This window comes from Vidua chalybeata, chromosome 6 (assembly GCF_026979565.1).
Source record: "Vidua chalybeata isolate OUT-0048 chromosome 6, bVidCha1 merged haplotype, whole genome shotgun sequence".
In the NCBI taxonomy this organism is placed as follows: domain Eukaryota; kingdom Metazoa; phylum Chordata; class Aves; order Passeriformes; family Viduidae; genus Vidua; species Vidua chalybeata.
The window spans coordinates 43,927,032-43,954,000 of NC_071535.1; the positions used below are offsets into that span (position 1 = coordinate 43,927,032).

Genomic DNA, 26,969 nt, shown 5'->3' on the forward strand with positions numbered 1-26,969 from the left:
CACCTTTTCCAGTTTTTACACTCTCCATCTCTTCAAGATGACCATCTTGAAGAGATGGAGAGTGTAAAAACTGGAAAAGGTTCAGGAAACCAATCTAAGATTAGCCCAAAGTAAAATCATCAAGTACTTCTGTTTACTGATCCATTTCAGTTCTATCCAACTATTTACTAGTGAGCAAGACTCCAAGGTTTCCTTTTGAATTAGTTTCAGCTGTCCATATTTCAGAGTTTCTGAGGAGTATATAATTAACCTGTAGTGAATAATAGGTCAGAACAAGTTATATATTGATGTTTGGAATACAAGTGAAACTAGTTGTAATCCTCAGTTGCAAAATTTGAATCCCAAGTTCCTTGGGGTTTTGGCGCACTTCCACCAGTGATTTCATGGCTTTGGGGCCCATGTGCATGAAAACTGCAGACACTGTATCATCTTTCTTGTAATTCCTCAAGTTGTGCACATTATCCCCTGGCTAATCCATCCCCTGGCTAATCCTTGTGTATCTCTGATAGTTGCATGGATAAGTCTTCAAGAAGAAGACAAGCTTCACACTTGAGCTGTCAGAATGTGCACTGGTATTCTTTGTTATTTCACTGTCAGCAGCACATTTTCTTGTGACCACTGCTGTGAAATATTTTTAGAATTGCAGAACAAAGATTACAACATTTGGAGAGGTTTTCCCCCTTAAAAATAAAGAAGGAGTATTCTCTAATGCATTTTCAAGTAGTGCTATTTTGTTAACCATCAAGTGTATTGGAAAGAAATGCAATTTCAATTTGAAAGGGAAAATTGTAGAAATATTTGCATAAAAATGACTGGATTCTTATTACAAGTCTGATAACTTTCTGTTGAAAAACTTTTACAAAGACGACAAGTAGTACAATAAAAAAAAAAAAAAGGTTTGATTAAATGGGAATGGCTCAGTACTGAGAACACTGAAACTTCATACATCTTTTTAGACCTGTTTGAGGTCTGTAAACCTCAGTTGTAGAGGAAGATTTTCTAAAATCTTGTCCTAATCTTCCATAAGACCAGATCTCAAAAAGTATAATTTTCTTGATAATAAAAATTTTGTTCTTTACCTATTTCCCATATTTACATAGCCTTACCTTTTAGGGGGAATGTTTGATTCATAGTAGTATTTTTAATGTTTTTTTCAATACATTTTAATATTTTGTATATAAAAAGGGAGTCTATTGCTAACAATTCCTCAGCTATTGAGAAAATTAGAGGCATGACTTTTGCAGTCCTGCACTCATGTGTGTATCACTTTCTATTGGGTTTGCATGGCCTGCTTTTGGTAGCAGGGGAGGAGAAGGGGTGGCTTCTGTGAGATGCTGCTGGAAGCTTCCACCATATCCACCAGAGCCAATCCCTGGCAGCTCCAAAGATGAATGTGCCGCTGGCCAAGGCAGGGACAATTAAGAATGGTGGTAATGCCTCTGTGATAACAAATTAAAGAAAAAAGAAAAAAAAAAACCCTTATTGCACAGATATAACTGTGGCCAGAGAACAGTGGGGTGAGAACATGCAAGAAGAACAGCTCTGCTGACACCGAGGTCAGTGGAGAAGGAGGGGGAGGAGGTGCTCCAGCCACTGGAGCCAAGATTCCTCCACAGCCAGTGTTGATGACCATGGTGAGGCCCTGGAGCCCATGGGGACCCATTGGGGTGCAGAGATCCACCTGCAGCCCATGGAGGAGCCCCATGCCAGAGCAGGTGGAGCTTGAGAGCAGGCTGTGAGCTTGTGGGAGACCCTGTGTAAGAGGGACCCACTCTGCAGCACTTGGAGGGGCACAGTTGCCCATGGGAGGGACTCATGCTACAGCAGTTTTGGGGAGACTGGTGTGCCCGTGGGAGGGACTCACGTTGCAGCAGTTTTGGCAGGAGTGCTGCTCGTGGGATGGAGCCACACTGGAGAAGTTCACAGAGAACTGTCTCCTGTGGGAGGAATGCCTTGGTGAAGCAGGGGAAGGACTCCTCTCCCTGAGCAGCGGGAGAAGCCTTGGATGAAATGACCACAGCCCCCATGCCCTGTCTCCTTGCTCCACTGGGGTAGGAGGGAAGAGTGGCATGAAGGTGTTCTTAAGGATTTACTGTACTTCTCATTATCTTGCTCTTTGTTAGTAATGAATTTAACTCATATCCCCAAGCTGAGCCTGTTTTTCCCATGATGGTATTTGATGAACCATTTCTCCTGGTCTGTATTTCAACCCATGAGCCCTTCATTAAATTTTCTCTCCCCTGCAGAGGGGAGTGAGTGAGCAGCTTTGGTGGATGCCTGGCATCCAGCCAGCATCAACACACTTCCTCAAATATAAACCAGAGATAGTAAAAAACCTTTTTCCTCTAAGCATTGCCAATTCAATGAAGCCAAAGGTTTTCTTGGGAAATGCATAGTTTTCTAACTAATTTTCAGTGGCAATTGTTCAAGTCTCATTATAACCAAGTTAAAATTGTTCTCTTGACATCAGCATTCTGATTATATTAAAATAAAATGTTAATGTTGAAATTAAATGTTTTCAAAAGATTAAGCAAAATGTTATTGAATGCTTTCTTTTGCAAATTAATCCTAATTTTTTAAACTATTATCTTCAGATGGAATTAAATAAGGTATTAAAATCTACATTTTCCTGCTAATAAAAACTTTGTTCTTCAGCTGTCTCTTCTATTTAAGTAAACAGCCATGATCTTTGGGGAAACTGAATTTCCTAGCTCCATACCAGTAGTTTAGTCCTTGAAACATTTGGGATGATATGTCCAGTTAATTAATTCTGATTGTATCTCTACCATTTGAGAAATAACTACAAAAAATACTGTGATGACTACACCTTTAGAAGGACACACCACTGCCATTTCAGAGACTTCTTTGGAGCAGTAAATATGCAGTGTTTATGAAATGTGGGAGGTGGTGAAATATGCGTCAGATTCCCCAGTTATATATGATGGAAGTAATCCAGACTTTCCCTTTTGGCATCTTGTGCTATAACTTCTACTTGATTTTCACTTTTTATTCTAGTGCCAACAATATGCCTAAGCAAGTGGAAGTCCGGATGCATGAAAGTCATTTAAATCCAGTGGAGCACAGATCCAGGAACATATGTGTGCAGTTCTGCCAGTCCCTCCACAGGAATCTGCTCCTGACTCTTACTGTGTTTGGTAAGCTACATCTGCTGCTCTGGACACTCTGTGTGTATCTGCATTTGTTCCTGTGGCACCACAGCCCCAGTCTGTGGTCTTGAGCTGTTCCAGCTGAACAGCCAGAGAGTAGATAGGATGCCTATGGGCACTGCTTATGGTTGAAAAAACAGCTGCAACTGCTCTTGAGCTGCAAATTTCATCCCCATATTTTAAGCCTGCAAAACTCCATACTGCTGAAGTGTTTGCCATAAATCACCTTTCAAAGGTGTACCTGATGCTGTCCAAGAAGAAAGTTTTAAATACACATATATTTTTTCATTGTATCAAAGAGATACTTCATAGTCATAGTTGCTGCGAATCACAACACAAGCTTTGCTATCAGGTTTTATTACGCTTGGGATCATGAAAAAAAGACATACTGGATGTAAACATAAAATACCTGTTCACGAAGATCATGTTATGAAAGTAGACATAGCATTTTTTCCCTAATCTATGCTTTACAGCCTCAGTCCTGACCAGTTTTAAGTTTTATCCCTTTATCCACATAAATGATATGGGGTTTGTTTGAGGTTTGAGAACATCAGCACAGGAGGAAGATGCAAAGCATCAAGAAAGGAATAAGACATGAGCCCTAAGAATCAAGTTTTCTTCAAAGATATGTACAGTATTCCACATCAGGCAGTTCCTTCCAATACCCACCTGCTCCTTTTTATGTTCTTTTTCCAGGTGTTATCCTGGGTGCAGTGTGTGGGGGTCTTCTTCGCCTAGCAACACCTATTGACCCTGACATCATCATGTTAATAGCCTTCCCAGGAGATATACTTATGCGGATGCTAAAAATGCTGATCCTCCCTTTAATTATCTCCAGTTTAATCACAGGTAAGATCCATTAGCCATAAATACTTTAAGATGCTTTCTACAGGTATCACCTGGTTTGCTTTTTGTGATGTAGGAAGAATAATGGTGTGATCCTGTCAGCATTTTGCTGTTGCAGTGAGTATTTCAGAGTAAATTTCTGAATAACTTGGTTGGTTTTAGTATGTATATGCTTCAGTGAATTTATTTCCAAACACATGCACACATACTACCTTCAGAAATTCCTTAATATGCTGTTTGCTCTAATTTCTGGATTGGACCTTGCAAATAAAATGGCAGGACACTAGTGAGCCTACCCTTCTTGAAGGTGTGGTGTCAGCCAGACCGTGACCAGTTTGCAAAAGTCAAGGGCAAAAGATGGTAAAGATCTTCTCTATTTTTCAATGCTTCCTCTGCAATTAGATGGAGTTTTAAATGCTTGTCTTCAAATTATTAGCAGTAGACACTGCACACATAAGAACTAGAGGGAGAAGCATCAGTTATCTGTCTCATGGTGAGAATATCACAGGGATGAAAGTAGGCACCCAGAGGTAGTTATTAAATGTTGAAAATTATAAAGGTTTTTATTTTATAATTACTTAATTGGGTATTGAGTGTCAATATATTTGCTTGTATCTTAAACACCTGCAGGATTGTCTGGATTGGATGCTAAAGCAAGTGGCCGCCTGGGGACAAGAGCCATGGTCTACTACATGTCCACCACTATTATTGCTGCTGTGCTGGGCGTGATTCTGGTTTTAGCCATCCATCCAGGGAATCCAAAACTCAAGAAACAGCTTGGTCAAGGGAAGAAGAATGATGAAGTATCTAGTCTGGATGCCTTCTTGGATTTGATCCGAAACTTGTTCCCTGAAAATCTGGTTCAAGCATGCTTTCAGCAGGTAAGTCCTTCTGCTCCTTGGTAATACTCTTTACATCTTGTCAGGGTTGTCTGTTGAGTTAATGTCATTGTTTAGATTAATCAGAGAAATGATGATGTAAAGAGGAATACCGGTCTAAAGTCCTGAGCAGGTAAATGAACCATCATTATTTATGGCTGCCTTGGTTTATGTTGTAGTTACTATTTAAATTCATGGGAGTGTTTTTACATGAAGTTTATTTTGTTATTAAGTAATCTTTAATTTTCTCCATGCTTTTCATACAGTATCTATGGTCATGAATGCTGGCTTGGTCTTTCACCCAGGTTGAATTTTAACTTGGCTGTTAATTACAGAGATGATGGTTCTGCAATGCCCTGTTTGGAATATATGGACAATCATCATTCCAGCTCATTGCCAAAAATGTACCCCAAAACCCAACCTCTCATAACCTCTGTTGCTATGTTAGAGTCCAGATGAGGTGGGGATGATAGATCCAAAGGGCTGATGCACCTACAGGTGGCTCCATCTCACCAACTTTGAAGCATGCTGGGAAGGAAGGATGCTTGCACAATGTGTTGCTTGCTCTGTAGGGAGTTAATTTTGTCTGAAAGCTTTTCACCAGTGCTTAATCAAAACATGTTGACTTTAAGAGGTAAAATATGCTTAAGCATATTTCTTGTATGTAAGCTGCTTTTCCCTCCAACTGAATTGTTTGAAAGTAATGCAGACAAGGTTTTTTGGGGGTTGGGTTGGTTTTAGGTTTGTTTTTTTTTTTGATGTAACAGGATTTGTTGCCAAACCTGTTCTTAAGTGTTCCTGTGTGAAATGGCATGATAGCTGGTGCTGTGGTTATAGCCAAAGAAAAAAGTAATGAAGAGGGGGAAGGGAGAAGAGGCCATGGGAGAGTAGAAGAATGAAGGGTGACCTAAACTGCCAAAAGGGCTTGGATTGCTTCACTTCTTACATGGACTTCCACATAAAAACATATAATCCTTGGGGATTTAGAGAGAGAACATTCTCAATATTTCCAAATCATCATGGGAATGTCAGTCATGTGGTCAAACTGTTGGTGGCTAAACATCACATGTAATGTGAAATGTATTTTTGCAAAATTGAGTGGGGGAAAGCAGGGTGCTTATGGTTTTTTTCTTCCTCTCCCTCATTTGAGCTGTGGAAGGGAGGAAAATTCAGTTTCTTGTCAGTTGAAAGTGGTAAAATATCCTGACAAAGGGGCAAAAAAAGCAGAAGAAAGAATTAAGCTACCTGTGTCAGATAGTTTTTTTTTTTTTTAAATGTTAGTATTATTTTTTCAGTGTGTGTAATACCAATGTTCAGGTTATTTCACTACTTATGGATCACTAATTTCACTGATTATTTTTAAATTTAGTAAAAAAAAAAAAAAAAGAGCTTTTTGGCTTTTCAGTGTTTGATTTTAGCAGATTCCAGACTAATTTCTAGTGAAAACCTCTGTCACAAAGCCACATTTCATTTGTGAAGTGTGACTAGATGGAACTTTTGCTTCTGTTAGCCCTTAACTCCTCTGTAAGAAATTAGGCTTTACTTTTCTCTCTCTTTTAGAGGAAAATAACCTGCTTTAATGATGTCAGCATATGTTTTCTTTCCTACATTCATACATTCTCTCTCCATAGACACTCAGAGTTTCCAGGTAGCCTTAGGTGGAAGAAATATTTTGCAGTAATCCTGCAAAGAGTGGTTCTGAAGGGTGCACAGCAATGGTGCTGAACAGTGCGGGGGGGAGATTTTTGTGCCTTCCATTGCAACCAGGCAAAAGCCAATGAAGAGGTTCATGTGCAGCTTTGGAACTGTTCATTTGCAAACTGGACTGTGTCTATCATGAAATTTCAATCTCTCCTGAATTTTCACATGGTCCACAAGAAAGTTTAAATTTATAATGAAAATTGCTATTCCAGCAGAAAAACCATGGGACCATCTGTGAATATGACTATGACATTTAAATGGTTTTTTAGTCTCAAATGTTGTCAGAATCTAAGCTTTATGTCAGACTCAGCATTTTTAGAGACTGTGGCCTTGTGCAAAGGACTGCTGAGGACCTTTAACTTAAGTGACTGTAGTGGAATTTGTATGTGTGAAGAGTCTAATATTTTAACTTTAATTTCTATTACTCAGTTCTTACATTCTGAATACATCACATAAAGTGTAGTACTCTGTTGACAAAATCCCTCAGATAAAATTTAACTCTGAAAAAAAGTAGGCATGCAAGAATGTTAGGTGGTTTCAGGATAAGTGAAGAGTTTCTCGTTCAAAGTTATGTAGGTTTTCTGTCTATATCCCCCTCTCCGGATTTAGGCAGCAGGCTTCAGAAGGAGAGATGTAAGGTACTTTAAAACCATAGGGCTTTAAAACATATGGATCAAATCTGGATCATCATCCATAGTACTACAATGTCCATGTCAACAAGAAAGAGGTGCAAATGTTCTTTGAAAAGCTAATGCACAGTTTCTGTTGTCTTGCTAAGTGTTTCTAGGAGCAAGGGGAGTAGGGAGAAGGTGGGAACACATGGCAAGCCAGTCATAGCTTCCAAACCATTTTGCCTGTCCCAGGACCATGAAGAGGCAGAAAAAGGGTCAAGGTGTGAAGTGGCTGGAAAACATCCCTTCTAAAAGCAGCAAATCACAGATCTCTGTTTTTCCACTCCCTCCTCCCTTTTTTCCTAGCTGTAACCTGAAGCTCACTTGTTCTCCTATTACTCCTTCCCAGCTTTTCCTTTACCCCAAATTTGATGTGCCAGGAGGGGGTCCAAATGCATTCAGAAGCTGATGCTTTCTTTTTTTTTTTTTTTTAGGTGGTCAGATTTGTATCTGGCAGCATTGGTAATTTTTCTGTTGTCTATCCCCCACAATCTTTTAATTAGAGAGCTCAGGGGACTGTGTATATTCCATTTTGAGCTCTTGCAGTCAAGAGCTCAAAAGCTGTAAATGTTGGAAATGTCCTGAATTTTTGATTCGAGTTAGCCGTTAAACTGGGATGACTTGAGATGGACAGACCATCCTGAATAACAAGCCTTACTGCAGAGTTGCTGCCACAACTGATCTTAAAGGCACTTGGCTTTTGGTGCTAAACAAATGGTATCAGCCTGTAACAAAGTCTGGGAAGCACCCTTTGTGAACTGCCTGGCCAAAGGGACTAACTGTCTGTAAAATGTTTCATTGTAGTGATAAAAAACATGCATTTGCCATACTTTTCACACTACAGTCATGAGGAAGACCCCCAGTACTTTGTAGCACTTGAAACTGTTGAAAAATAACCTTTGTTTTGGAAGAAGGGTTAAGAGGCTGTGGAATGCATATCTAATCCTTTAAAAATATAATTCCCTGAAATTTCAAGTGAAGACTTTTTATTATTAATTCCTTATCTACCATATGGATGCATTCAGTCTATTTCTATTTTCATCCTCCCTTTTTATTGCCTTCAGATCCAAACTGTCACCAAGAAAGTGCTGGTGCCACTACCTGTTGAAGAGCCACCTAATGTCACTGATTCTGCTATTGCTATGGTGAATGAGACAGCACCACCTGAAGCCCAAATGGTCATTAAGAAGGGACTTGAATTTAAGGATGGCATGAACGTCCTGGGTAAGAAAATTTTCTGCCTGTCAAATATGTACATGATATGTGTGTCACAGCTTTTTGTTGGGGCTAGGTAGTCAGCGTTGTCTGATCTGGTCTTCAGTGCATGTTTAGTCTCTCTAGATAATCATCAAATGTTATCACCTACTGGCTGTCCATTGGTCTCTGAGATATCACAGAAATCAGCAAGTGAGTTGTTCTGGATTGGCAGCTTTGTGGTTATGAATTGGAGGAGTTCAGTGGCAAAGCATGTAGGAGCTACGCAAAATATCCTTTCATCCTAGAAGAAGCAGACCTAGGCTAATACTAATGCATATTGGCAAAACAGTATGGGGGAGAGCTTCAAGAGCCAGTGCTTCACGCACCCCCTGATGGATCCAGGTCGTTTCCAGTAGGTGTCTCGGGTGTGCTGAACTAATTTGGCTTGAGGCAGAGCCTGAAGTGAGAGGTGGAGTGTGAACCACACCACCCAAGAAAAATCCCAGAAAGGCTTGACACATTTCTGAGTCACAACTGCCTCCTCCTTTTATCTTGGCTGCTGACCTTTACCAGCTGCAATTGTCATCATGCCATCTTGTCTGGACAAGCTAGCAAGTGGAGGTGGTAGGAAAACTTTGCCCATCTCCCACCCTTTCCTGAATCAATTGTTCAGTCTGGGATGGGGGCACACGAGAAACAAACAGCTTCCACACCACTTCTATTTTATCTTCTGTGCCTAAAGTCCCTGTTTTTTCATCTGAGAGAGGAGTGTGCTCCTCCTTCAACTCCCTCCTTTCTGTATGTGGGTGAAGTCAGTCACAGATTAGCTCTCAATTTGTAGCCTCACGCCTACACTTGAAGATGCTCTGTGACAGCACATCCACAAGGCTGAGGCTGACACCTCTCTGTCTATAGGTGTCTTCAAAGTGGGACAGTATGGTGGGGTACCTAATCCCCTGCTTTCTTTCACCACTAGGCCATAATCTTTGAAGGGCAAATGGCCTCTTACAGCTGCTGATCAGCTCTTGCTGACACAGTGCTGTCTGCAGATCTTCCTGAGGTGTTGGTGAGTTGGTTGGCTGCTTTGCTTAGATACAAGAGAGATGATGGCATCTATAAGCTGGTCTTGTTTTTCTGTGAAGCAGTCTGCTCTACAAGAGCCCTGTATCCTGCCTGCTTTCATGGCTCTTGTTCCATTCAGCATCTGTGGGCAGAGGAGCCACTTTCAGAGCTGCAAGTTGGCACTTTGCACCAGACATGGGGCAGCAGCTTGTTGTTAATGCTGTTTACCCTCACCTATTTTTTTCTCTCCTGAAATTCTGCTTATGCATTAAAATGAAACACTTGTTCTGAGTGAGAGATGCATTACATTTAATGCTGGGCTTGTTTAGTGTAGGCTCTGTCATGGATAAGAAAAGATATAGAAGGCTGAATACAATTCCTACAGAAAAGAAATAGACAGTTGAGCTGGGGAATTTGCTGTGGTGTTTTGACCAATGACTGTCAAATGTTCTTGAGTTTTTTGGGTTGGTTTGTTGTGGGTTTGATTTTGAATGAAGAAATGAAAATGTTGTGGGAATTGCCATCCAGTTTGGATAAGCAGTACAAGCTAGGCAAATCCCGGCAAATAGGAACCAATCTGACTCTCATGACTAACATAACAGCTCATTTGGAATTAATGAACAAAACTACCTATTAACATTTTCTAATGCAGATTTCTGAATTCCAGGAAGTAACTTGGTCTTTGAAAAGCTTTTCATCATTTCTCTACGGTCTGAAGCACACAAGCATATGCTTCACTTCCCTATTCAACTGACTCAACAAAGATAGCTTGGTTCTAAAGAATGACTTTGTATATAGGAAATTGGATTAAAAAAAAAAAGAAGAAAAAAAATCTGGTTGTTAAACCCAGTGCGAGGCTATGGGACAGCCTGTGTTTTCCCAGGGTATTGGCAGTTCATATTGCCTTATCTTGAATATTTTTGTGTCCCAATAGGTTTTTTCCATAGGAATTTCCCAGATTAGTTTACACATTTGTTAAATACTGGACTCATATCATGACTGAAAATTTAGCCTCAAAGAATGGCTGAAGATTCAAACCATCTGTCATTATAAGTTAATAATCCAACTCTGGACACTGAAAATTTCTTGAGTGCGTCCAGAGAAGGGCAACAAGGCTGGTGAGGGGCTTGGAACACAAGCCCTCTGAGGAACATTTGAAGGAGCTGGGGTTGTTTAGTCTGGAGAAAAGGAGGCTTAGAGAGGTGACCTTATTGCTCTCTACAACTTCCTGAAGGGAGGTTGTAGGCAGGTGGGGGTCGGTCTCTTCCACCAGGCAGCAGTTGACAGAACAAGAAGACACAGTCTCAAGCTACATCAGGGGAGGTACAGGTTGGACATTAGATAAAAAATTTTCACCAAAAGAATAATAAAGTACTGGAATTTTCTTCCCAGAGAGGTGGTAGAATCACCATCTCTGGATGTGTTTAAAAAAAGACTGGACATGGCACTTGGTGCTATAGTCTAGTTGAGGTGTTGGGGCATAGGTTGGACTTGATGATCTTGGAGGTCTCTTCCAACCTCATTATTCTGTGATTCTGTGATTCTGGTTAGCATTGAAGAAACAGCTCTAAAGTAATCCATGACAGATGCATCCATTATTTTTTCACACTGGTAGTCCAATACTCCAGATATTCACACCTTAAAATCTACATTTAGGAGCCAAATGTTACCCATTTTCAACGCTACAATTTTGCATCAACTGATAGCCTTTTCATTGTGGTTAAGCTGCTTATTGGGAGTTCTGTGGTTAAGTGCAGTACCCACCTTCTCCTCCCACCTCTTCTTCATTTAATGGGAATACTCCTGGCCTACAAAAGTTCTAGGGATACTTTGCCTTTCCCTTCACTCCAGTACTGATTGGTCTGTCAAGGCACTTTTGTAAATCCTGAGAAAATTTCTTCTTGATTTCTAGCAAACAACAAAACTGTAGTTGGGCTGTGAAATTGGAATTTAGTAAAACATTGAAGAATCAAAGATTTTCTGTATTTGATTATGGTAGTTGAGCATGAGTGCATATTAAAAAGTCCCAAGACATGTGTAACACCCTATAATTCTGATATCCTGAGCAATGTGCTCTAGGATGGCCCTGCTTGAGCAGGGAGGTTGGACCAGATGACCCACTATGGTCCCTTCCAAGTTTACCTAAACTGTGATTCTATGCTTCTGTGAAATCTGGATTTGCAGTTAGCATCAAGTCGTTGACTAAGTGCAAAAAAGTCCTAAGAGCCTTCTTTTTGTCTTGCAATTTTTCCCAATAGGTTTGATAGGATTCTTTATTGCTTTTGGCATTGCTATGGGGAAAATGGGAGACCAGGCCAAGATGATGGTGGATTTCTTCAACATCCTGAATGAGATTGTAATGAAGTTAGTAACCATGATCATGTGGTAAGTTTGTAGCTCTAACCCACAGAACAAAAAAGTAATTTTTAAAAAGCCCTTATAAAACCTTAATATAGTGATGCCAGTTTGTTAGTAAACAGTGTAATTAAATAGTTGACCTTCTAAAGCCTTGTAAGTTATATTAGAACCACAGCAGCATTATTTCCATTTGGTGAGGATTATTTAGGATGCAGTTTGAAACATTTCTGAAGAGATTCTGTTCTTTGTGTGCTGAAATACAACACATACATGTACCAGCAAAGCCCTTCAAATGCCACACTGACTGTGGAAGTTCATTATAGAGGAGAACACCTAAGCAAGAAAGAATTGCTCACACAAGAACATCCCAATCTTCCTGGGAGGTTAGCATAATCCCAGGGTTTTACCTAGAAGGTATAATTACAAAAAAAGTCTGTTGACACACTTTATTCATGGTCTTCTTTAGTAAAAATACTTTAGCATCAAATAAAATTCCAGTAATTTTCAGTGATGTGTAATCCTTTCACTCATAGTTTCTGCAGAATGTGTCTTACATCCTTGCTGCAGTGGGGTCACTGGAAGATACCTGCCCTGTTTTTTGAAGTATACCCATTTGTAATAATGGGGCCTAACTTGCCTTTAAGGAAGTGGCTTTACTCAATTAAGTCTGAGCCCTTGTTTACACTTCTGAGAGGGGACTCTGACTCTTTTTTTTTTTCTGAAATGTTTCTTCTGAGTGCTTCCCCAGAGCTATTTGTATGCCAAGCATGGCCATCTCACATAAAGCCAGTTTTCCAGAACATAAAGATGCACTGCTATGTTTGGCATTGAACTAGTGTGTTTCCTAGGTCTTTGAGAGCAGAAATAGCCACTCCAACATAACACACATATTGTGGCTCATTGCTACCTGGGGTTCTCTGGTGTCCCTGGGAGTGATTTCTTGAGTTCCAAGGCTGCCCTCTTCTCTAGAGCTCGATGGACTTAGTGTATAGGAAGGGGAGCAGGGTGCCTGAAGCACGAGTCGTCAGCACCATCAGTGTTTCAGAGGGACACTGTTAGGCCAGAGTGATGCAGACAGTAACAACAGTGTGGGAATGTGCAGAATAACAGAAAGAACTTGAAGCAATGACCTTGCATTCCTGTTATGCTTCTGCTTTTCTGTAGATGATCTTGCTGCATAAAACCAAAGCTGTTTTCATTCACAAAGCTTTCAATATTTATTCAATCTCCACTTGATAGAGAGATGGTTACTATACCCCCATAACCCTCCAGGTGCTAGAATTTATCTTACTTAGCACCATTTGGTAGACCATAATACCCTGCCTACAGTATAAACGTTCTCTAGTACTCAGTGTTGCAACAGCAGGAAATCTTTCAAGTTTCAAGAAATTCACTGTAAAGATTTATTTTTATTAATGTGATTTTTATTTCTCCTCTCATTAAAAAAAAAGGAAATTGATGTTGGGAATTCCTTTTGTTCATCTCTGTTTCGAATTTTTAAAGATTTGTCGAGGCCAGAAGCAAGGGGATTTTAGTGTGTTTATAAAGAAAAAAGCACTTCCCTATGCAGATTTTTATTTCTCCTCTCATTAAAAAAAAAAGGAAATTGATGTTGGGAATTCCTTTTGTTCATCTCTGTTTCGAATTTTTAAAGATTTGTCGAGGCCAGAAGCAAGGGGATTTTAGTGTGTTTATAAAGAAAAAAGCACTTCCTTATGCAGAGTTACATTCTGTTTGGTTTATGATTGCTCAGACAGACATCTGCAACTCCTGTGGCACCTAGAGACTCTCAGGAGCATGGCATTGCTACACAAGCATAAAACAAAACAGACATCTGGCTCTGACAACATGTAACTCTCTGTAAGAACTGCATTTTGTCAAGTTCATTGAAACGTGGCATTTTATGATAACTGGTATAACAGCTGGCCTTGCATTTGAAGTGATTGAAGGCTTCCAGGCCTTGGGCACGTTGCTTGAGAAACCATGATATATTCCAACAAAAGCCAGGAAGCACTTTTATTCTGAAAGTCAGTTTCCTTTGTATTGTTCTAATGATTGAGGAGACAAAAACCCTACCCTAAGTAACAAAAGTACATAATTAATGATGAATCCATAAATTAAAAAGCACTTGTCTGAATTATTGAAAGAACATAGTGGAAATATTTTCAGCCTTCAAGATATAAACAATTCATTTCAACAAATAGTTTAACTGAAGTAAGTAATGCAACCCCCTGAAACCATGTAAAAATTGGGTGTAAAAGTTACATTTGAAGAACAAATCTGCACCATTCTTTGTAATGATACTAGCCTGTGTAACATTATCATATTCTTGTACAATGTTATTTTAGGATTGAGAACTATTCAGGAAAGGCATATTCTATTTGATAGGATGGAAAATGAAGTAGATGGGGAATTTGCTGGAGATGGCCATTATTTTTAAAAATAATGTGAAAACTATCCCTTGAATTTCCATCAATTCTTGACATGCACCTCACTGTTGAGCCTGAGAGGTCCCTACTCTTCTCCAGTCTGTATTTGTTCAGCACAATTTTTATGACTGCACTGCCAAGATGAGTTCTGTCTATGCTTGTTTTCTTTCTCTAGGTATTCACCATTGGGTATTGCTTGCCTCATCTGTGGAAAAATCATTGCAATCAAGGACTTAGAAGTAGTTGCTAGACAACTTGGCATGTATATGGTCACTGTGATTGTGGGTCTTGTCATCCATGGAGGGATCTTCCTGCCTCTGCTTTACTTTGTGATAACAAGGAAAAGCCCATTTTCGTTCCTTGCTGGGATTTTCCAGGCATGGATCACAGCACTAGGCACAGCTTCCAGGTACACCTGAGAAATACCAGCGTGCTTTCTTTTTTAGCAAATTATTACCTGCTTTTTAGACATGGTACATCTGCTGTTCTAACCTTCACTGCCAAATCATTTTATGCTATTGAATGAAAACTATTTTTAATACAACCATGTTTAAATAAATCAAAATACCACTTGCCTTCAGGATTCTCTAGACAGGCTGTATCTCTACAGAGACCTGCAGACATCTGGGAGACTTACTTTTTTGTTTTCTTTTCTTTCTTCTTTTATCTTCTTTTCTGATATTTGCCTAATTACTTGTGCAAATTGTGTTAATTCTGTGCTTGTTTCTTCAACTGGGGAAAGTGATAATTCTATTTATTTTGACAGCATGTTAAGACCAGTCTCATTGCATTCAAGAAAGAAAAAACAAACATTCTTAGGTTTCACAAAAGAAAGGGAAAAAACCTCTCAGTTTGTATTTTAATCAATTTTGGCAAAATAATTGGACTTCAGTGAAAAGCTGAGCATTTTAGACTTGTCAATGCACAGAACAGACTCAGAAAAGTCTGTAAGTAACAAAACTCTCAGTAATAATTTTTTAAAAATCAAAAATTGGTGTCTTGCGTTGGAGCACTCAGTAGATCTTGAGCTGAAAATGTCTAAATACCATATTTAGAAGTGTTTTCCTTCAATCAGTGTTTTGTTTCTGAAGATAATTTAATCTTCCATTTTAATTAAAAAGGTGAAAACAAAAAAAACATAGTTCAAAATGGACCACCAGAAAACTGAGCATTCTTGATCTGAAGAATGCCTTGAAAGAACTGTAATTCAGCTGTTTCTTTGGGTCAATCCAAGCTGCTGAACAGCTTCTCCCTCTTCGTTCTCGATGAACGAGAGAGAGTCTCTGGGGGACCTCACTGATGTGCATAAATATCTGATGGGACATGCCAAGAAGATGAAGTGATGCCCATTTTCAGTGGTGCCCAGTGACTGGAAGAGAGGGAGTGGGCACAAAGTGAAGCACAGGAAGTACCATCTGAACACAAGAAAACTCTTTTTGCCGTGATTTACTGCAACAGTGCATGAATGCTGGCACAGGTTACCCAGAGGAGTTGTGGAGTCTCCATCCCTGGAGATACACTAAACCTGTCTGGCCACAATCCTGGGAAATGTGGGAAACCTGCCCTAGCTGCCCATGCCTTGAGCAAGGTGGTCGGGATGGGTGACCTTCAGAGATACACTCCTACCTCAGTAATTCTGTGCTCTGTGATAAACAATGTTGGATTATAGGAGAACTGGTCTGGCCAAGAGTTTTCATCCTACATCAAGCCACGTTCATGTCTTGGCCTCAGTCCCACTTCCAGCTAAATGTAGGCCTAATTTTAAAATTGTGTAAAAAAGGCTTGAATTGTGATTCAGAATTGGAAAAGTAGAAAGTGGAAGTAGAAAATGTAAACAATGGTAGTAAAGCGGTATTGAAATTTCTGATTTTGTTCCCTTATGTGTATGTGTTACATTTATTTTAATTATGTCTTTGTGTTTTTTGCTTTCTCTCCCTAGTGCTGGAACATTACCTGTCACATTCCGATGTCTTGAAGAAAATCTTGGTATTGATAAGCGTGTAACAAGGTTCGTTCTTCCTGTTGGAGCAACTATTAACATGGATGGAACTGCCCTTTATGAAGCTGTGGCTGCCATCTTCATAGCACAGATGAATGGAATTGACCTGGATGGAGGCCAGATAGTTACTGTGAGGTCAGTTCAAAAGAGTCCTTTGTTTCTACAGACTGTAAAATGTGAATGCTTTGGGTTGGATGTCTTCTCGGTAGCTGAGTCGTCTCAGTTGGATTCAGTATGAAATCCATGGATTTCTAATAATGATATGCAAATGAATGTTTTATATATGGGTCCTGGCTCTCTGGTGGTGTGTTTTCTATCATTTGCAGTCATAGTGCATGCTGGTGGTTTTCTACACTTCTGCAGTTCACAATTGTCATTCTTTAATCCCGGGCAGATACCAAACCCCACATAGCCACTCGCTCACTCCCTCACCAGTAAGATTGGGGAGAGAATCACAAGGGTAAAGGAAAACTCATGGGTTGAGAAAGCAATTGTTCAATAGGAAAAGCAGAAGCAGTGCCCACAAACAAAGAAAACTAAGGAGTTAATCCACTACCTCCCACAGGTGAGCAGGTGCTCACCACCTCCAGGAGAGCAGGGCCCCACCACACATGACAGTCACTTGGGAAGTCAAAGGAAATCACTCCAAACTCCCCTTTTCTCCTTCCTCTTCCCACTTTATGCACTGATGATTCCACACACATGTAGTGTGGAATAACCCTTTGGTCAGCTGGGGCCACCTGTCCCAGCTGTGTCTCCTCCTCTGTACCCTCAGCTCCCTCACCACTGTGGCTGTACAAGAAGCAGAAAAGGCCTTGGCTCCGTGTGAGCTCTGCTCAGCAATAACAAAAACATCTCTGTATTACCAATCAGCACAAATCCAAAACACAGCCCCCTACCAGCCACTGTGAAGGAAATTAACTCTACTTCAGCCAAAACCACCACACAAAACAATGTAAATTGTAATATAAAGCATTCTCTGTCCAAAGAAATACCTTTTTTTTTTTAGTTTAGGGGTATGCTACAACTCATGTACGGGCCAATCACTTTCTAGAATATATCTGTTTATATACACTAGAAGAAAAAAATATACCTAAAAATCTTTCTATGTGTTTATATTTGCCTGTACTTTTTCTGTGACTTTGGTGAACAGGAAAAAAATAATGAACTGAGAATAGCCCACCCTGAGGGTGAGATTGATTGTGGCATGATCTGGATACTCCCAGAGCTTTTATCGCTAACCCAGTAAATATTAACTGTAGTCTTTTCATATCAAATTTTCTTAGCCAGAAGAAAGCTGAGCATCTGTAAGAACAAAAGAAAGTACCCATTAAAAAAGGATAAGAGTGATTGAAGACTGTTTACTGTAAGGGAGTTTTAACTTGATGAAGACAGCAGATCTAACATTTTGAATAGTTAAAATGGAAACCACAAGTCAAGGCTGCCAAGTTTGTCTTCTTCCTGTCATTTTCACCCACACAGTTTTCTTTTATTAAGCCTTTTTAACACTAAAGAAACTCCTGCAAAGGGATGTCTAATTCTATGTTTCTTGCCCAGCTATACTAGTTCCACATTTTCCATTCATTTACTTCCTGCCCTAACTCCTGAAATAATAAAGCCAAGTTTGTAAAAGGTTTTCAGGGCTGCTTCTAATGAAGGCAGATGCTAGACCTGCATGATCCATATTTGTTCCTAAAACTGGAAACAGTCATTTCAGAGATTCCACATATTAAACTAAATTGAGACCAGGGAAATTCAACTCAGGAATCTGCTGTTGTCCAGGAGATTTGGTAGGCTTGAACCTGAGTTACTCATCTTCACTTCCTCTGAGGGATTGAGCAATTGGCTCTTCCTGACCTCACAATTTCAAGGCTGGTGTATCCAACTTTGTGACTGACATTTACAAAGCAGGGAGCAACTTTGGTCAATTTGTAAAACCACTGGTTTTCCTCTTCATGCATTTTTGCTACAGCAATATGACAAGAACTATCTCTTGAGATGACAATACAAATGAAGGAAAGATTATTAGGTTTTGTCTGGAATATGCACTTTGTGATACTGACAATATTCAAATGACCCAGACATAACCTCATAAAGACTTAATTAGCCTTTGACCAGCCTTAGTTACTTCATACTGGTCATTTAATTCCTCTGATTTTCTGTGTTCTTTGGGAAAGGGTGATCTTGGTAGCTAAGACAGGTTCTGTTTAGTTCTGAACAGTGCTAGCTTCATTCCCCTCCAGGTTTCTAAGTGCTGCTGTGAAAAGGCAGGCAGGAGCATTTCCTCACAGAGCTTGGAAGGAATCCCTTACCAGTTTAGGCTGGAAGTGCCTGAGGATCTGGCATCACGTGCAAAGCCTGACAGCAGAGCAGAGCATCCTGCCTGCACATCTGCTGGACCTATTTGGGTGTTTAGTGAGCTAGGCTGCATTCTAACCCAGACACCTGACAAACACACTGCAGCCTGGGTCAGACCCAGCCAGACAGCATCTGGCAGCTCTAAATCAGGCTAACATCCTCACAGATGAGTTCTAGGGCTAATGGGCAAGTATTTCCTCTAGAGTCTGCTCCCCCCTGCTTCTGTATTGGAAGCACTTTCAGATTTGTTGGCTATGAGTGGTGGAGTGAGCCTGGGTCCCTCCAGGAAACCCAAAGGAAATGGCACTCACTATGGCACAGTTCATGCTTTCGTGTGCTAAGGCTCCACCCACAGCCCCATTGCCCAGCTTTTATTCCTGGGCAGCCCAGTTGTGGAACTTCTCTCTGCCCTGGCTGGCTGCCCGGTGAAGTCCCCCTAGAGACAGAGCGTCCCTCCATTTTCTGCCTCCCTAACACCTGGCATGTGTTAGGGCTCTCAACATGTGTACAGCCCCTGTAATACTTTTTCACCTCATGTATAGCATATGTTGTGGCATAAACAAAAATCAAATTGGTCCCTCTCACCTGCTTTCCTTTTTATTTTCCCTCCTCCTCTCCCTCTGCTTCTCCCTCTCCTCTTCCCTGTTTTTCTCTCCTTGACTTGTTCTCTGGCAAATTTATTTTCCATTCTTTATAAGACTGCCCAATTATGTTGATATTTGTTATGATCCATGTTGTATTTTTACAAACATTTGAAGCTCAGACATTCACTCTGCTGATCTTCATCAAAATATACGAGGCAAAAACAAACACAGGTTTGGATTTATGAAACAATCAGATAAATGTTGCTTTTTCATCTAGGGTGATTGTTAGACCACTGGCTTGTATTTTGGGAGTTTTGGATACCAGACTTATTCTTCTGTATTTAATAATAACTGCTTTCTCTCAGCCTTTAACTCACAATTCAGTCTTCAGGTAACATAAATAAACAGAAATGAATCAACCTGAAAATTCAACCTGTAGTCACTAAACTTGGCATGTTGGGATGGTCAAAAACTCAGGATTCAAAACCCTGGATGAGTTTATCAAGTTTAGAAAACACCAGAACACAGATTTGAATGTCATAACTAGCTTGCAGGCAGCCCTCTTCCAACTCTTGAAACAAACCCCATAGATCTGGCCTCCCCTAATAAATACTTCTAGAGAAACACAAGAAAGAAAAATATGACCAGAGCTTACCTTGATTTATCATATAGTTGTGTTTTATGGGAAGAACACATTAAAAATGTGACCTTCCTAATGGTCACACGAGTATGCAAGTAAAGTGTGTGTTCTCTTCCTGATACTCCCCTTTGATTTTTGGTTTTGCAGTTTGACTGCCACCCTTGCAAGTGTTGGAGCTGCCAGCATTCCCAGCGCGGGCCTTGTCACTATGCTGCTGATCCTGACTGCAGTGGGTCTCCCTACCCAGGACATCAGTTTGCTTGTTGCTGTTGACTGGCTTTTGTAAGTTGTGCTGACTCCACTGCTCAGTGCAGAAAAGGTAGTGAAGTAATGTTTGTCCACAGTGCTTTACAGCCACTGGTGTTAAAGAACTGTAAGTTTCTCCTCTCTAGATAAATCAAAGGAGGAAATGGGCTATTCAGTGAAGTAGGAGACACTGAAAGCAGCATCTCAGCTGTTACAAACTGTTACAGAGCTACTGAAGTCAGGTTCCGTGAGCCAAGGGTGTTCTTGGCACACTTGCAAGCTCATACTTGTATATTATCTTGTTCCTAATGATGCTTTTCCATCACTCAAGAGCAGTTTTCTAATCTCTGCTTTTGTATTTCCGTTTGTTATAGTTCTGGTCTAAAATGAAGGATGAATACTGAAAATGCAAGTTCCATCAAGATGTTGCCAGCAGGTTATAGAGTGATGTGGGCATTTGTAGTATCAAATGTTTTATACTTGTAGGGGGGAAAGTTGGTTTATTTTTGTATATAAGAAAGTAAAATACCTTTACAAAGAGCCTGTTCCAGGGCAGGACAAAGACCAAAGACAAATAAGAATGAAAACTGAAATAAAGAAGGTAATTCACTAGTTTCATTTTACTGACAGATCATTCAGACTAGAAAGAATGGCTTTAATTTCCAAGAACTTGTGATCAAAGTCCTCCAGTGCCATTGTAGGTCCTCCAGCAAGAAACAGCTAACCCACATATTGTTTTCTGAGGCTGTTGGTCTTCAACACTTGAATACAGAAGCTGTAAATACAGACAGAGGGTATGCCAGGCCACATCCTTTCTTTTGCTGTCATTTGACTGCTGGGATATCCTTCTGTCACCTGTGCAGAGCTGAAAGAGACTCAGTAGCCCTTAAGTTGTACTGGCCTCTAGAGACACTTCTACATTGTCCTGTACTGCTGCAGCACAGTATATTGTGGTTTATTCTGGTCAACAGCCAGCTCTCCCATAATATCCTTTGAAGTAGTAGAGACATTTGTTTTTGTTGTTCCAGCTGTGGTGCACAGAAAGGGAGACATAAATGTAACTTACTATTTATGTGTTTTCTCCTACACTAGCAGCCTCAGCTGCCTGCTTCTGGTAACTTTTGGTTCCAGATACGCAACTAAAATTATGCAAGAAGAAATAGCAGAGTTGAGAATGTTCATGTGCAGATAAAATAGAAGTTTAATTTTCTGTCATTATCTCTTGGCTTATTGAGAAGAATTCAAGAACTAAATCAATCCTCTGACATGTATTTTGGCATGGTCTAACTGTCACTAAGAATTTTGAAGGATAACATGTAGCTCTGATTTCTGCTTCAGGGAAGAAAGAAAAAGGAATTCACAGCTTGAGGAGGCAAAGGGAAAACTTGACTTAGATTATTTATATATAACTGAATATCATGATGTCATGATGGAGAATGGTGAAATGAGAAGGTGCAGGCATAGGGAAGGATGTGATATTCAGTGGGTTTATTATATTTATGATGTCATAGCTGAAAACAGGAAAGTGGTATAGGAATCTGCAGCTGGAAGAAGGAGAGAAAAAAATATAAAAATATACTTTAAATATCTGTTTTTCTTTGCTCTCCAAGTAAGGCAAATAGGTAGGTTTCTGCAGCTGGTAGGAGGATGTGCAAAAGGAGCCTGTGGTTTGTTTGTTTTTTTTAGGGAAATGTATTTTTAAAAATATTCCTGTGGACTGAGAAGCTCTGCCTACACTAGCAAGCCTCAGAGCTGTAAGTTTATCAGCAGTTCTGATCTACTAGTGAGTGATGCATTTCAGCAGCATTGTCCCCACTGGCTAATCTAACCTTGCTTAGGAAATAAAAACTTCTGTACTGTGGAACTGTAGCCATGATGAATGTAGGAAGAGGAAGGATAGGAATTCTGAAAGAAATACTTCAGGATATCTATCCAAAATAAATGGAAGGCAAGAGAACTTTCAGCCTGAATGGTTGGGTTTGGGTCCTCATGGCCTACTGATCAGCAGTGCCAGTGCAGCATGATTCAGAACTGAGAGGTAAAAGGAAAAGAGATAAAAGAAAAGGTGAAAAGGTCTGTGTCATGCCACTGGTGCTGCAAAGTCAAGATGCTGTTTGTTGGTGAAAGTGCTGTACTTATTAATCTGTGTTCAACAACTAGTAGCTTCATTTTCCACCATCCAGTGGCTGTGTTGTGGTAGCCATAATGATCTAATGAACTATGAAAAATGATGCTGCTGATATTGCTATATTAAGAAAAGGCACACAGGCCAACTTCTGAGTAAGCTTTTACACACACAAACCAGACCTCAAGAATATCTGAAATGAAATGTCATAAAAACACATTTTCTTTACCAACAAACATTAAATAATGTTACAGCAGTAATTCTAACAGAATGTAGAAGAGAAAGTTAATAAAATATTTAAGACCCAACTCCACCCACTTTTGTAGAACCCATGAGTAAATGCAAACAGCCATATGCAAATATTTAGAACATTCCTTCAATAACATTACCATTTCAGATAAAAAAAGGTTTAAAAATATTCTACTCTGAGTTTTTCATTATTTTTGATAAAAACAAGTATCAGAACATCAGCTGATTCTACAGTACTACCACCATCTGAAATTGTGGTCTTACCAAAACCAGTTTTGCATTATTTGGTCATTGTGTAACACAAATATCACTCTATGTCAAATCCTTAGACATGGCGCTCTCTCTTTCAAACTGGAGATGAAAGATTTCCATATTGATTTTTTCTCAAGCCTCTGCAGTATCTATTAGGTTGTTCAATTTTTCTTCCTCCCATGCATGTATACCCAGTGTAAGCTCTTTCAACCAGGCAAGTTTCCCAGGATTTCACACCTCTTACAGTCTCTCTTGCAGTTTAAAACCAAACACAACACAGCAGTGACATTTAATAGGAAACTAATTGTATGCCAACAGATGGAATAAAATGAGCTTATTTTGCTTGAGCCACAAACTGAGTACTCTCCAGATGTGAGCTGACAAGCTTAGCAAGTATCAGTGGTACCAGATTAGTGGTATTTTGCAGCAAAGAGAGAGGAATTAGAGAAAATGAGCTTGGGCAGCTGATCCGGTACTTAAACCTTCATTCAGTAACTCAGAAGAAGATTGCTTCAGTTCTGACTCTGGGTCTGAATATTCTGACTCTGATCTAAGCCTTGGCTTAGATCTAGATCCAGAGTATTCAGACCCAGTTGAAGTCTGCATGTTATGAATAGGGACTAGACTGCAACTTTCCTATGTTTGTTTTGTTTACATCATCCCACTTGCCTGGAATTAATTGGTTGGTTCGTTTTAACAAAAGAGTACGTACAATTGTCTTTGTTCTTCTCAGGGTGTTCTTTGCCCCAAAAGAGGTCAGTGGCACTTTGCTGTTGATTCCTGACAGCTGAGACATTGCAGTTTCTGTTGTAAGGAACTTCCTTCTTTCCTTCAGATCGCACAGTGTAGCACAGTGTGCAGTTTGTATTGCTTTATCTCGCGGCTAGTAGTATGTGTGCATGACCTGGAGCATCTCCTCAAATGACCCTTTCAGAATTTGAATTATATTTATGTATTCTCTCCACCTTGGGTTTTTGGCATGCTAAACTATCCCTCTGTCATCTGGCATCAGTGAATCCTTTCAAAATTTAATACCACTCATGCAAAAAAATTAAATAGGTGCTCTTTTTGTAGAGTTGTATTGCCAGGTTCAGTGTATTTTATAGTCTTAATTAGAAATCACACCAGAAAGTCTTATTTTCCTATTCTACCATCTGACCAGGTTTAAAATAGTCTTCACAGGCATTGGATGAGAACCACATAAAGGATTTGATTTGCATGAAGCAAAAGTGGAAGGACATTTTCATCCCCTTGGTTGTTGGTTTGTTTCTTGGGGGAATTACTGTAGAGGTTTTCCCCTTCTGGGTATTCTTTTGAAGCCAAAAAAAAAAAAAAAAAAAAGAAAATTAACTGCTTCAGCAAAGATATTACACCACAAAGGCTGTAAATATGTAAGCATAATAATGTTGAGAGGGAGAGGAGAAACTTGAATGGGACTATTATTCCACAGCTGAGAAAGGAAGACTTAGCAATGTGTAGAGCAAAGATGTTAAAATGGGCTCAAATGCTTATATGGTCATGAATAAACATGAATAATGAATGTTTACCAGTTGAGGCTTTATATATTAGATGTTTTCAGTCTTCTACAGAAAAAGGAGATGTCACACAAATCTAGTACTAGAAATACTAGAGAGTTTGTTTTGAAATTAATCACTGTCTTGGGAAATGAGGTCTTACATGCTAGCTTTTGTCCCTTGGCAAATGTCCACACTGTTCAACCTGGCCATTTTTGTGTAAATGAACCTTCATGAATATACTTCTGAGAATTAATCAGTGTAATGACTTCGCTGACCTATTTGGCAGAGCTAGACTCGGTTGCTTTCAGTTGGTTTAATTTGCAACCCTTGGTCAGAAGGTTTTTAGGAGTTTTATATTCAGTGCAGTTATGAAGAGACAAATGAGATTGTAAATGATTTTAACATGTGTGCTGCAGCAGGAAAGATAGCAGAAGCCAGCTCCCATTTTTGCAGACTTTTGGTCAGGTTTGGGGCAGAATTCTGAAGTCAGGGAAAATCCACAACTGTGACTTCACTGTTGTCAGATAGAGCCACACTAAAGACAAGACAGGAGAAAGGTGATATGTCTGTTTAATGGCATCCTGTCCAGAAAGTGCCAAAAAACATATTTCTTTGTAATGAAGCAGGTTAGCCTCTGTTGGCACCCTCCTACAACAAGGGGCACTCGTTAGTGAAATGCTGTCACAGGCTCATAATTTTGTAGGCCATGACCTATATTTGGGTTGCTCATAGGCCAAGCTCTGGCACACGTAGTGTGAGTGGGCATGCTGCCACATCAACAGATGGCCATCTGTAAAGATGGTGCCAGGAGAGGAGCTTCAGTAGCCTAAGCATTATGGAGATATTTCAGGCATTTTTGTTCCCCATAGTTGGCTCACTAAGAGTAAAGGGAGAGGCCTTTGTTAATTCAAACTGGAAATGAGAACGGTTCATCAAAACCAAAATCCTTTTCTCTGCCTGCATTAAGTTCAGTGCTCTGATAAATTCAGATTAAACAAAGGGCAGGGGTGTGAGCCTGGCACCCTGATATAGAAACCTCCAGCTCCAGAAGCAGGCATGGGGGATCTCAGTAAAGCACAGCTTTGCAGTTTGGATATGATCTAGCATACATTTTTTGCTGAACTCCATGAGAATAAGCAGCTCGGACATGGGAGTTTGAACATCCTCCCTGTCTGAACAAGTCCGCTGGGAAAGCAGACTTCTTCCATTTCCCTTGAAATCTCCTCCCATCTCTCTGTTCAAAAGATACCTTAAGCTTCCCAAAACAAATGCAGTAACTGTACCATAAATAGGGCTGCCATGCCCTACTTTTTCTTCCTCTCATGCCATTCAGCCTCTGCCTTTTCCTTCTTTTGTAGGGACCGGATGAGAACGTCAGTCAATGTAGTGGGGGATTCTTTTGGTGCTGGCATTGTCTACCACCTTTCCAAGGCAGAACTTGACATCATTGATTCCCATCATAAAGGGCATGAAGATATTGAAATGACCAAGACTCAGTCAATCTATGATGACATGAAAAATCATAGGGAAAACAACTCAAACCAATGTGTTTTTGCAGCTCACAACTCAGTCATGGTAGATGAGTGCAAGGTACCTTTCACATTTATGGATATTGAGACATGTATATAGCACTGCATGCTTTATTTTATCTTATTTTTTAACCTGCATGTATTTTTCAAATCGTTCTGCAAATAACAATGTGACAACAAGGTCCATGAACCCCAGACATTTTGAATGTGTTTGAGCAGTTCAAAAGATGGTTTTTTGCACTCTTCTTAAAACTTGTAATTTGATGGGAAAAAATCATGTACTTTGTTTACATATCAAAAGGCAAGATGCAGCGTATTATGGAATATGCCAAGACACAGAGAATATGGCATCACCTTCTATGGACATTTACTTTATTTTCTGTGGCAACAGAGAACTTAATTGCCAACCCAAATGAAGGATGGCTGCAATTCAGATGCAGGTGTTGTCACTTGCTGACTGCCTTCATGATACGCTGTTCAGAGGTCGACACGTTGAATGCGCTTTAGCATGAGAATGCTCCTGCACTCACACAGCAGCTTCTGCTTCTCTTCTGTCAGCGTTCCTTCCCGAAACACTAAGGCACAAACACTCTCTCCCCTCTGTAACCCTTGCTGTAACTAACATGCATTATTAATACTAATAATGATGTCTTGATCAGAGTGAAGTGCGCTTGAGCAACCGCACCAGTTGAATGCGAAGACAGCTTGGGAGGCTAGTGGTTAAAAGTTCACTAAGAACCCACCACTGGGATGGAGCTGTTCAAAATCCAAGAGAGCTTTTGAAAAGGGGGAGAAAAGAAAGTAAAACAAGGTGGAACTTCTAATTTCATAGTCTTTTTTTCTAATTTCACAGTCTTTTTTTTTTTTTTTTCTTTTATTAATGCTCCATTCTGATGCTGAACGCTGTCTTTGAGACATTGTGTTTACTAATCAGCCTACCTTAGCCATTTATCCAAATAGATTCTCTTGTACCTTCCAGTTGCCGCAACTGAGCCAGTATCTAGCTGTGAATGACTGCACTATGTTCATTAGCAGATCACCATTTATAAGGAAAATATAATCCTATACTGTCATTTTCACTTGTCTCTAGCCTGGCTGGAAATGTTCTTTAGAATGATTTTTTTTCCTAATGCTTACTTCCTGAAAATGCAGGCCAAACCT

At 39.9% G+C, this 26,969-nt stretch overlaps 1 protein-coding gene across 2 annotated transcripts in view; it reads left to right on the forward strand.

The window, feature by feature from the left end:
- The window catches only part of SLC1A2 (solute carrier family 1 member 2), an 87,991-nt gene that overhangs the window by 49,506 nt on the left and 11,516 nt on the right, over positions 1-26,969 (forward strand). For both annotated transcript variants that reach the window (XM_053945500.1, XM_053945501.1), the window contains exons 2-10: positions 3,016-3,155; positions 3,864-4,016; positions 4,644-4,894; positions 8,328-8,487; positions 11,781-11,907; positions 14,485-14,718; positions 16,249-16,443; positions 20,038-20,172; positions 25,638-25,869. In XM_053945500.1, coding sequence (XP_053801475.1) covers positions 3,016-3,155; positions 3,864-4,016; positions 4,644-4,894; positions 8,328-8,487; positions 11,781-11,907; positions 14,485-14,718; positions 16,249-16,443; positions 20,038-20,172; positions 25,638-25,869 — 1,627 coding nt within the window. The remainder of the gene's footprint in view (positions 1-3,015; positions 3,156-3,863; positions 4,017-4,643; positions 4,895-8,327; positions 8,488-11,780; positions 11,908-14,484; positions 14,719-16,248; positions 16,444-20,037; positions 20,173-25,637; positions 25,870-26,969) is intronic.